Source organism: Oncorhynchus kisutch, linkage group LG21 (genome assembly GCF_002021735.2).
Source record: "Oncorhynchus kisutch isolate 150728-3 linkage group LG21, Okis_V2, whole genome shotgun sequence".
In the NCBI taxonomy this organism is placed as follows: Eukaryota; Metazoa; Chordata; class Actinopteri; order Salmoniformes; family Salmonidae; genus Oncorhynchus; species Oncorhynchus kisutch.
The window spans coordinates 2367172-2380064 of record NC_034194.2 but is presented as its reverse complement, the minus strand read 5'-3'; the positions used below and the strand labels follow the sequence as shown (position 1 = coordinate 2380064).

General features: G+C 45.0%; 1 protein-coding gene across 1 annotated transcript in view; it reads left to right on the top strand.

Annotated features, from left to right (window-relative positions):
- Positions 1 to 843: 843 nt before the first annotated feature.
- Positions 844 to 12893, top strand: part of LOC109876212 (glutamate receptor ionotropic, kainate 2) — a 204627-nt gene continuing 192577 nt past the window's right edge. The window contains exon 1 of the mRNA XM_031800870.1: positions 844 to 1554. Within this exon, the coding sequence (XP_031656730.1) occupies positions 1440 to 1554 (115 nt within the window). The 5' untranslated portion in view covers positions 844 to 1439. The remainder of the gene's footprint in view (positions 1555 to 12893) is intronic.

Genomic DNA, 12893 nt, shown 5'->3' with positions numbered 1-12893 from the left:
GTTAATACACACGGAGCGAAGGCTTTGAAGTCTAATGTGAAGTTATTTGCATATTGGTTAAATATTCGTGCCTCCGAGCACGTAATGTCGATAGCTGTGTTATAGACCTGCTCCTCTCTGCCAATTTCAACTCTCACAATTCTCTCAAGTCTTCCCCCTCTCAAGTTTGTACAATAAAAGATACAATTATCAAGAAGTATGAATGTCCTGACTTCTGCGGAGGCCATATTACGTGAATGCTGCGTTGCCAGTGTAAACGTCGGATTGACCTTGTTACAGAGCCCGCCACCAAACCTGGTTCAGTGCGGCGCTGTCCATGGTGCTGAAATTCGCAGAGGGACAATTACTAGTCAAGGGGCCGCTAGCTTTTTTCTCCACTTCTCTTCAAACAACAATGCTCAACTGCTTGTGCATTAAAAGTACTATGTTTATTATTCAACTTTTCAACTTTCATTTACTGATGAGAAAAAATAGACATAATACATGACGATCCAATTGATTTAGTCGCAAATTGGGACAATCTGTGAGTGAAATTAGGGTACTCATTGTAAAACGTAATGGTGTATGTGGAACTGTTACTCTCCAGCATATGCATAGGCTATAACAAAGCAATGCAATTATTTTTATGAATGGGTAAACTGTTGCGGAGCCGCAAAATCCACCAGTAATGTCTCGCAGTCACATCATTACACTGTTTAAGATCTGGTGGAACAGTTTTGGTTTGTGTGGCTACTTGCAGAGCGATGTAAAACGCGCAGCACACGTGTTACATAATTACAACGGGTGGGTGGATGAAATTAGCCGAAGGAAATCATGCTGTTGTAAAATAGCAGCTCCTTTGGGATGCAGATAGGGATCTGTGGCACACTGTTTTCGGCGGAACCTGTGACAATATCTCTTTCACACGCAAGCACGCACACGCACACACTCACATTCACTCTCTCTTTCTCTCTCTCTCTCACCCTTCCTCTTCTGTAGACTCTCTCTATCTGGCTCGCGCTCGAACTAACCTTGGCTCAACGTCAGAGGCTGTGCAGCAGTGCAGTATAATGGGAGCGTATACAACCATAAATGCCTCATAGGCTGCTATCGCGATTCTGCTCTGCTTGGCGCTCTCTGCTCCTCTACAGACACACCTCCCGTGTGGATATCCAACTCCTCGTGTCTCACCTGAGCCAGGCGCCAGCCCATGTATGAGCCCCTACCGGATTTGTACCGCCCGACATGGATGTCCCGCCGTCTCGTGAACCGGAGGATATTTTCTTGGCTTAGTCAAGTCGGAAATCAGGCCGGGACTGCTAATGGGTTTAGGGGAAGCTCGAGTGACCATGCCGTGATCCTGCGACTGGGCTGCCGTCACCCTGCCGAACGACTGTAAACAGAATTCCGGGGGACTCAAACGCGTACGGGGGATCACCACTGTGCATTTTACAAACAACATGAAGATTACCTCCCTGCTGATAACTAGTCTCGTTTTCAGGTTCAACCTCAGGCTGCTGCTTCTGCTGCTGTTTCTTGGATACTCTCGCGGGATGCCACACGTTTTAAGATTTGGTAAGATACTTTGTTGTTTGTAGAGGAGACAAGTATTTGTGAACCTCTCATACACTGTAAAGGGGTTACCCTGAATTTGACAGTAATTTACATGCAGTTCGGTGAATATGGTATCAAGCACGTAAGCCTGTATTATACTGTAAAAAATGGGGGGGGGGGGGTAAATGCTACTGTTATCGGAATTCATTATATTTCATGGAGGCGATGGGTTTGTATTTCTCAGTATTTTACTGTAATTACAAGGGGTTTGTGCAAGCAGATTGGCTGCTAACTGTTTACACATTAAAGCATTTTGATGAATATTTGGTGTTCTATATCACTTGCATTTCTAGAGGCCTTAACAAAGGCTTTCAAACTGGCAGCAACTACAGGGCAAAACATACCAAAAAACATCAAAAAAACAACAATTTAAGGTTTAAGACTAGCTGCCACTCCAATCTGTAGCCTATCCATTTTAAATTGATGGGGCTCTATAACCACATGAAAGTTAAATTGGTATAGCATTCCCCCTCAGGGGTGCAACACATGTGGCCTTTTACAAGGCATGTCTCAAAATATGCAATGAGACAGAAACAACAATTCCATTTACCCACTAGTTGTCAAAAGGTTTTTGGCACTCAAAAAGATACAGTATATGTTATTGTATTCTGTGGGGTAGAATTACAGTACCATTCGAAATACAGACATTTTCCCACAATGCACCATCATTTACAATATGATACTGAAAAACGTTTCAGAGTTCTTTTTTACTTTTAGTGATAACTAAAATAACTGAATAAATGACTGCTTTCCATTACAGTGTAGGCTATCTATTCATAGCATTCAATGGTTCGGGGAATGGCCCTGTTTGCTCTTCATGTACAATACCGTTCAGAAGTTTCGGTCACTTAAAAATGTTCTTCTTTTTGAAAAAAAAATAAATAAATTGTCCTTCAAAATAACATAAAATTTATCAGAAAACAGTGTAGACAATTGTAGCTGGATTTTTAATGGAATATTCTCACTCCTGTTCCAATGGCACGTTGTGTTAGCTAATCCAAGTTTATCATTATAAAATGCTAATTGATCATTTGAAAACCCTTTTGCAAGTATGTTAGCACAGCTGAAAACTGTTGTTTGATTAAAGAAGCAGTAAAACTGGCCATCTTTAGAGTAGTTGAGTATCTGGAGCATCAGCATTATGGGTTTGATTACAGGCTCAAAATGACCAGAAATAATCAACTTTCTTCTGAAACTCATCAGTCTATTCTTGTTCTGAGAAACGCAGGCTATTCCATGTGAGAAATTGCCAAGAAACTGAAGATCTCGTACAACGCTGTGTACTACTCCCTCCACAGAACAGTGCAAACGGACACTAACCAGAATATAAAGAGGATTGGGAGGCCCAGGTGCATAACTGAGCAAGAGGACAAGTACATTAGAGTATTTACTTTGAGAAACAGACTAGCGTTCAAGGCAGAGTTGCAAAGAAAAAGCCATATCTCTGACTGGCCAATAAAAATAAAATATTAAGATGGGCAAAAGAACACAAACACTGGACAGAGGAACTCTGCCTAGAAGGCCAGCATCCCGGAGTCGCCTCTTCACTGTTGACGTTGAGACTGGTGTTTTGAGAGGTACTATTTAATGAAACTGCCAGTTGAGGACTTGTGAGGTGTCTGTTTCTCAAACTAGACACAAATGTACACTGCTCAAAAAAATAAAGGGAACACTTAAACAACACAATGTAACTCCAAGTCAATCACACTTCTGTGAAATCAAACTGTCCACTTAGGAAGCAACACTGATTGACAATACATTTCACATGCTGTTGTGCAAATGGAATAGACAACAGGTGGAAATTATAGGCATTTAGCAAGACACCCCCAATAAAGGAGTGGTTCTGCAGGTGGTGACCAGACCACTTCTCAGTTCCTATGCTTCCTGGCTGATGTTTTGGTCACTTTTGAATGCTGGCGGTGCTTTCACTCTAGTGGTAGCATGAGACGGAGTCTACAACCCACACAAGTGGCTCAGGTAGTGCAGCTCATCCAGGATGGCACATCAATGCAAGCTGTGGCAAGAAGGTTTGCTGTGTCTGTCAGCGTAGTGTCCAGAGCATGGAGGCGCTACCAGGAGACAGGCCAGTACATCAGGAGACGTGAAGGAGGCCGTAAGAGGGCAACAACCCAGCAGCAGGACCACTACCTCCACCTTTATGCAAGGAGGAGCAGGAGGAGCACTGCCAGAGCCCTGCAAAATGACCTCCAGCAGGCCACAAATGTCCATGTGTCTGCTCAAACGGTCAGAAAACGTCTCCATGAGGGTGGTATGAGGGCCCCACGTCCACAGGTGCGGGTTGGGCTGTAAGCCCAACACCGTGCAGGACGTTTGGCATTTGCCAGATAACACCAAGATTGGCAAATTTGCCACTGGCGCCCTGTGCTATTCACAGATGAAAGCAGGTTCACACTGAGCACATGACAGACGTGACAGAGTCTGGAGACACTGTGGAGAACGTTCTGCTGCCTGCAACATCCTCCAGCATGACCGGTTTGGCGGTGGGTCAGTCATGGTGTGGTTAGGCATTTCTTTGGGGGGCCGCACAGCCCTCCATGTGCTCGCCAGAGGTAGCCTGACTGCCATTAGGTACCAAGATGAGATCCTCAGACCCCTTGTGAGACCATATGCTGGTGCGGTTGGCCCTGGGTTCCTCCTAATGCAAGACAATGCTAGACCTCATGTGGCTGGAGTGTGTCAGCAGTTCATGCAAGAGGAAGGCATTGATGCTATGGACTGTTCTGTGAAGGGAGTAGCGCACAGCATTGTACGAGATCTTCAGTTTCTTGGCAATTTCTTATATGGAATAGCCTTCATTTCTCAGAACAAGAATAGACTGACGAGTTTCAGAAGAAAGACATTTGTCTCTGGCCATTTTGAATCTGTAATCGAACCCACAAATGCTGATTCTCCAGATACTCAACTTCTCTAAAGATGTCCCGTTTAATTGATTCTTTAATCAGAACAAACAGTTTTCAGCTGTGCAAAGATAATTGCAAAATGGCTATCTAATGATCAGTTAGCCTTTAAAAATTCTAAACTTGGATTAGCTAACACAATGTGCCATTGGAACACATGAGTGACGGTTGCGGATTATGGGCCTCTGTATGCCTATGTAGATATTCTATTTAAAAAATCTGCCGATTCCAGCTACAGTAGTCATTTACAACATTAACAATGTCTACACTGTATTTCTGATCAACTTTATGTTATTTTAATGGACATATTTTTTTGCTTCTCTTTCAAAAACAAGGACATTTCTAAGTGACCCCAAACCTTTGAATGGCAGTGTATGTTGGTTTGATCCTTTGGCAGTGGCACACTGTGTTGACCCTTTCTTCAAAGAGGAGGGATATGGTGATTTGGATACCTACACATTAATTTGAAGGACTATGAGAAACAGTGGGGCAAAAAAGTATTTAGTCAGCCACCAATTGTGCAAGTTCTCCCACTTAAAAATATGAGAGAGGCCTGTAATTTTCATCATAGGTACACTTTAACTATGACAGACAAAATGAGAAGAAAACAAATCCAGAAAATCACATTGTAGCATTTTTAATGAATTTATTTGCAAATGATTTTGGATATTCGTGTCTACATTCAATTGATAAAAGTGTATTGTGATATAAATGGCATAAATATTGTTGCTTGACTTGCAGTAAACTTCTGTTTAGAAGTACATATTAGGCCTGTTACATATTAGGTACATATTAGCCCCATATTAGTTGGTACAGACACAACATTTTCCCTATGGACGGGGTCAGAGTGCAAATGCGCCACAAGGCATACTGTGCCGCTGGAACGACTAGATAAAGTGATCTACAAGTGGGAATGCTCAGATCAGCACCATGGACAGGGACTTGCCACAGCCGCGAGCGGGCCCTGTTAATATTTCAACCGCTCTTTCATCATTTTGAGGCAACGTTGAAAAAGTTAGACCATGTGAAACCGTTTGTCATTTCCCTGGAGACTATTTATATCTCTGGCTTTTTAAGGCCATATTTATCACTGTCGGTTTATTTTACTTATCCCCTCTTTTGTTGCCAATACTGTGTTAGAGTGCAATATCAATGTCTGGTTGTGGAGGATATCTCGGTTTCACAAAGAATCTTGAGGAGCTGGGATCAAAAGCAGAGCTGATGTGAGATGGTGTTTTCTCCTCTGTTTTAATTGATATGGAGAGAGAGAGAGAAATCTAATGAGGAAACCAGAAGCAATAATACAATTTCCTCACCTCAACTCCATTACTATAGCTGCTTGTTCAGCATTTCCTGCTTGGCTAGTCCTTCTGGTGGAGTCTGTGTACGGAGAACACAGTATGAATCCCTAATGTGCCAAATAAACTGAATATTTGCCAACCTTGACAGTTTTTTGTGTTGCTTTCGATAAAGGCATATGCCAAATTCAGCAACTAAATGACCATATTAATTGAGCTCCCTCATTACATAAAAAGGTAGTTTGCTTGAATGACAGGTTAGTTATATGTGACCGACTGCCTTGATTCCGTCTTATGTAGCCAAATTGGAAATTCTGTTTTTACATTAAATGTAAACAGAGACACAGAGCTACAAAATGGTATATCATACACTGCATTTGAGGAACAATGGGAAAGTCATTCTGCCTTGAAAGTTGATAAACTTGTTACCTCACTTTTGGGAAAATGGGCTGTGAACGTTTTGTTGCTTACAGTGGTTCTTCCTTTAAAAGTTACGTCAAACTGCAACCCCCCTTTGCTGGCTGCTGCAGAATTCTATAGCACGTTCTTTAATTGTCAGCCATTGTTACCATTAATGCTAGTTAGTGCTAGTTTGACCACCAGAGGGCATCATTGAGAAGCATTTGATAGCTTTCAATGTTAGCTGTACTGGAGAATTTAAAACCTTTTTTTAAAGAACATAATATATGGGATGTTAATGTGAGTGTAGCGAAATGCTTGTGCTTCTAGTTCTGACAGTGCAGTAATATCTAACAAGTAATCTAACAGTTCCCCAACAAGTACCTAATACACACAAATCTAAAGGGGTGAATGAGAATTAGTAGATACGTATATGGATGAGTGATGGCCAAGCGGCATGGGCAAGGTGGAGTAGATGGTATAAAATACAGTATATACATGTGATATGAGTAATGTAATATAGGTGAACAATATTAAAGTGGCCTTATTTAAAGTGCCATCGTTTAAAGTGACTAATGATCTGGTCTTAATGTAAGCAGCAGCCTCTCCGAGTTAGTGATTGCTGTTTAGCAGTCTGATGGCCTTGAGATAGAAGTTTTTTTTCAGTCTCTTGGTCCCAGCTTTGATGCAGGTAGTGACCTTGCCTTCTGGATGATAGCGGTGTGAACAGGCAGGGGCTATAGTGGTTATTGTCCTTGATGATCTTTTTGGCTTTCCTGTGACATTGGGTGCTGTCAGTGACATGGAGGGCAGGTATTTTCCCCTGGTGATGCGTTGTGCAGACCGCACAACCCTTTGGAGAGCCTTGCGGTTGAGGGCGGTGCAGTTGCCATACCAGGCTGTGATACAGCCTGACAGGATGTATCTGTAAAGTTTTGTCAGGGTTATGGGCGCTGATGCAACTTCTTAACCTCTGTCTGTGTGGGTGGACCATTTCAGTTTGTCTGTGATGTGTACCCCCAGGAACTTTAAACATTCCACCTTCTCCACTGCTGTCCCTTCGATGTGGATAGGGGGGTGCTCCCTCTGCTGTTTCCTGAAGTCCACGATCATCTCCTTTGTTTTGTTGAAGTTGAGTGAAAGGTTGTTTTCCTGACACCACACTCCCAGTTCCCTCATCTCCTCCATGTAGACTGTCTCGGCGTTGTTGGTGAACGGCGTTGTGGGTGAACTGTTGTGTCTTCTGCAAACTTGATGATTGAGTTGGAGACGTCCATGGCCACACAGTCGTGGGTGAACAGGGAGTAGAGGAGAAGGCTGAGCACACACCCTTGTGGGGCCCCAGTGTTGAGGGTCAGTAAAGTGGAGATGTTGTTTCCTACCTTCACCACCTGGGGGCGGTCCGTCAGAAACGCCAGGACCCAGTTGCACAGGGCGGGGTTGAGACCCAGGTCCTCCAGCTTGATGATGAGCTTGGAGGGAACTATGGGGTTGAATTCTGAGCTGTAATCAATGGACAGCATTCTTACGTAGGTATTCTTTGTGTCCAGATGGAATAGGGTAGTGTGCAGTGTGATGGCGAGTGCGTCATCTGTGGACCTGTTGGTGTGGTATGCAAACTGAAGTGGGTCTAGGGTGGCCGGTAAGGTGGCGGTGATATGATCCGTGACAAAGCCTCTCAAAGCACTTCATGATGACAGAAGTAAGTGCTACAGGGTAGTAGTTATTTAGTTCAGTTATCTTTGCCTTAAGAACCAGCTGTCAGAGCAGATCACAGATCACTGTACCTGTTCATAGCCCATCTGTATACAGCCCATCTATCTACCTCATCCCCATACTGTATTTCTTTATCTTGCTCCTTTTGCACCACAGTATCTCTCCTTGCACATCCATCTTTTGCACATCTACCATTCCAGTGTTTAATTGCCATATTGTAATTACTTCGCCACCATGGCCTATTTATTGCCTTAACTCCCTTATTTGACCTAATTTGCACTCTGTATGTAGACTTTTTTTTCTACTGTATTATTGACTTTATGTTTTGTTCATTCCATGTGTTACTCTGTGTTGTTGTATGTGTCGAACTGCTATTCTTTATCTTGGCCAGGTCGCAGTTGCAAATGAGAACTTGTTCTCAACTAGCTTACCTGGTTAAATAAAGGTAAAATAAAAAAAGAATTAAAAAATAACTGTAGAGAATTCTCTTGGTTGGTAAAATGACTGGCATTTGATTGTAAGGAATTCTAGGTCGGGTGAGCGGAAGGACTTGAGTTCCTGTATGTTGTTATGATTACACCATGAGTCTTTAATCGTAAAGCATACACTCCCGCCCTTCCTCTTCCCAGAGAGGTGTTTATCTATGTTGGCGCGATGTATCGAGAAGCCCAGTGGCTGAACTGATTCCAACAACATATCCCGAGAGAGCCATGTTTCTGTGAAACAGGAAATGTTACAATCTCTGACGTCTCCCTGGAAGGCAACCCTTGCTCGAATTTCGTCTACCTTGTTGTCCAGAGACTGGACATTGCGAGTAGTATACTCAGGAGCGGGATGGGACGGATGGGACGTTAAACGGGTGTCCTGACTCTCTGAGGTCATTAAAGATCCCATGGCACTTATTGTAAGAGTAGGGGTGTTAACCCCGGTGTCCTGACTAAATTCCTAATCTGGCCCTCAAACCATCACGGTCACCTAATAATCCCCAGTTTACAATTGGTTAATTCATCCCCCTCCTCTCCCCTGTAACTATTCCCCAGGTCGTTGCTGCAAATGAGAACGTGTTCTCAGTCAACTTACCTGGTAAAATAACGAATAAATAAAATAAATAAAAAGGAGCGGTGAGCACGTCTACGGAGCCTGACCAGAAGGCTGCTCCGTCTGACCGTTTTGTGACGCCGTTGTTTTGGGTCGTCTACTGGGATCAGATCGTATTCCTGGTTGTAATGTTGGTAAATTGACATTGCTCTGATATCCATTAGTTCCTTCCGGCTTTATGTAATAAAAATTAAGATTTCCTGGGATAACAATATAAGAAATAATACATAAAAACAAAATACTGCATAGTTTCCTAAGAACGCGAAGTGAGGCGACCATCTAAGTCAGCTCCATTTTCTTCTGGGCCAAGGTTATGCCGACCTCTTCCACTTTCTCCTGGAAGAGCGGGGGCTGATATACCAGGGAAAAGTCGAAAGGCGAGAGCCCAGAGGCAGAGCCGGGGAGGGTGTTGTGGTCGTATTCAACCCACACAAGTTGCTGGCTCGAGGTGGTGGGGAGGTTGGAGACAAGGCAGTGAAGAGTCGTCTCCAGGTCTTGACAGGTCTTGATTGAACCCGGAGGACAGGCTGGCCGACGACTCAATGAGCATCCAGAATGCCTTCCAGAACTGGGACAAGAACTGAGGACCCCGGTCGAAGACCATGTCTACCGTGAGTCCATGGATCCGAAAGACGTGCTGCACCATGAGCTGGGCTGTCTCTTTGGCAGAGGGTTGCTTGGGGAGAGGAATGATGTGGGCAGCTTTGAAAAACCAGTCCACTACTGTCAGGATGGCAGTGTTGCAATCAGACAGGGGAAGACCCGTGATGAAGTCCAGGGATATGTGAGACCAGGGACGGTGAGGGACCAGGGATGGAGAGGGACGGCAGTGGTTGAAGGAGACCAGCTGGAGCTTCCCAAGTTGTCTTCTTCTGCGCACAGACCGTGAAGGCGTCGACAAACGTGGAGACATCTGGAACCATGGTAGGCCACCAAAAGTGTTGCTGCACCAAGGCCAGGGTCCGACAGGAGCTTGGGTGGCAGGCAAGCCTGGACGAGTGAGTCCACTCCAGGACAGAGGAGTGTACAGCATCAGGCACAAACATCCAGTTATGGGAATGCTGCATCTCACACACCTGCTTCCCTATTCCCCAGCTGAGTGCCGTCGCCAGACACAAAGCGGGAAGGATCGTCTTGGGGCCGAAGGGTGTAAGAAGCGAAGTACGGAGGAAGTGAAGTGGAACGGGCCTTACTGAAAACCTACCCGAGGTCCTGGTACTCCATGGGTAGCCGTATTCACCATGATATCAACGAGGCCCTGGTAGTCGATGCATGTGCGCAGGGTTTTGTCCTTCTTCGCCACAAAGAAGATCCCTGTGCCGGCGGGGGAGGCAGATGTTTTAAAAGATATGCGGGTAGGTTTTCAGTAAGGCCCGTTCCACTTCACTTCCTCCGTACTTCGCTTCTTACACCCTTCGGCCCCAAGACGATCCTTCCCGGTCTACATCCAAGATGGCGTAGCAGTCAGACGTCTTGTCGTTATCGTGTCCCTTGTATATATCGTTTTTTTACATACATACATATTTTTCTTCGCATATCTTTTAAAACATTTTGCTAAACCTCAACTTCTAAATACTCTCCTGCAACCCGCCTCACCCAATGTAGCACGGATCTGCTTTTTTTTCTAAAGTATTTATATTTACTTCGGATCCGGAACCCCTCAACTGAAGCTATCCAGCTAACTACCAGCTATCAGTCAGCAAACCATTGCTAGCGGTCTTCAGCTAACCGGTCATCAGCTAACCTTTAGCTCGGAAAGCTCTCGCCAGTTCGAACAACGCGACTCTAACCAGAGCATAACGGACCTATTATTTTTTTATTCCCGGATTCCCACCGGATTCCCACCGCAAACGGAACATTTTCAGCTGGATCTTCACAACTAGCTAACTAGCTAAACGCAACCCCGGATGATTACTCCTGGCTAGCGTTTCCACCCACTTAGCTTGAAGTTAGCCCGGCCAGAGCTCCTGTGCTACCACCGAAGCATACTCCTGGGCTACAATATCCGGACCCACGACCGGTCTATCGATGTCACTGCATGAAGAGACATAAACAGACTTACCCCATCGCGACGTCCCCCAAAGGCTAACTTTCTAGCCCTTGCTATCTCCTTGCTTGCTAATTCGGCCTGCTAACTGCTAGCTTGTTTAGCCCCGGCCCGCTAACTGCTACCTTGTTTAGCCCCGGCCTACTAACTGTTAGCTTGTTAGCACAGGCCTGCTAACCGTCTGAATCGCCGCGTCCCAACCACTCACTGGACCCATATTTACTTTCAATCTCTTTTTGATTTTTAATTTGTTCATACCTTCCGGTAACCTGCCTCACCCAATGTGATACGGAATCGCTATTATTTTTAAATTTTAGAACACACTCAAGAACCTCCAGAAGCTAACCAGCTAACTAGCTACAAGCTATTTAGTCATTGTTAGCCACTGCTAGCGGCTTTTACCTTTTACCTTCTGCACAGCCAGTTTTTTTAACCTGGATAATACTCGCCAGTCTAGCTTCCCTGCCCCATCCACCGCTGCCCCCTGGACACTGATCACTTGGCTACATAGCTGATGCATGCTGGACTGTCCATTAATCACGGTAATCCATTCTGCTTGTTTATGCTTTATCTGTCGGCCCCAGCCGCACTCAGGCTCTGTGTGTAGTTAATCCGACCCTCCCTGCCTAGTCAACGCCATTTTACCTGCTGTTGTTGTGCTAGCTGATTAGCTGTTTTTGTCTCACCTACTGTTTTAGCTACTGTTTTAGCTAGCTCTCCCAATTGAACACCTGTGATTACTGTATGCCTCGCTGTATGTCTCTCTCAAATGTCAATATGCCTTGTATACTGTTGTTCAGGTTAGTTATCATTGTTTTAGTTTACAATGGAGCCCCTAGTTCCACTCTTCATACCCCTGATACCTCCTTTGTCCCACCTCCCACACATGCGGTGACCTCACCCATTACAACCAGCATGTCCAGTGATACAACCTCTCTCATCATCACCCAGTGCCTGGGCTTACCTCCGCTGTACCCGCACCCCACCATACCCCTGTCTGCGCATTATGCCCTGAATATATCCTACCATGCCCAAAAATCTGCTCCTTTTATTCTCTGTCCCCAACGCTCTAGGCGACCAGTTTTGATAGCCTTTAGCCGCACCCTCATTCTACTCCTCCTCTGTTCCGCAGGTGATGTGAAGGTAAACCCAGGCCCTGCATGTCCCCAGGCACCCTCATTTGTTGACTTCTGTGATCGAAAAAGCCTTGGTTTCATGCATGTCAACATCAGAAGCCTCCTCCCTAAGTTTGTTTTACTCACTGCTTTAGCACACTCTGCTAACCCTGATGTCCTTGCCATGTCTGAATCCTGGCTCAGGAAGGCCACCAAAAATTCTGAGATTTCCATACCCAACTATAACTTTTTCCGTCAAGATAGAACTGCCAAAGGGGGAGGAGTTGCAGTCTACTGCAGAGATAGCCTGCAAAGTAATGTCATACTTTCCAGGTCCATACCCAAACAGTTCGAACTATTAATTTGGAAAATTACTCTCTCCAGAAATAAGTCTCTCACTGTTGCCGCCTGCTACCGACCCCCCTCAGCTCCCAGCTGTGCCCTGGACACCATTTGTGAATTGATCGCCCCCCATCTAGCTTCTGAGTTTGTTCTGTTAGGTGACCTAAACTGGGATATGCTTAACACCCAGGCAGTCCTACAATCAAGGAACCCACCAGGTACAACCCTAAATCTGTAAACAAGGGCACCCTCATAGACGTCATCCTGACCAACTGGCCCTCCAAATACACCTCCGCTGTCTTCAACCAGGATCTCAGCGATCACTGCCTCATTGCCTGTATCCGCTACGGAGCCGCAGTCAAACGAC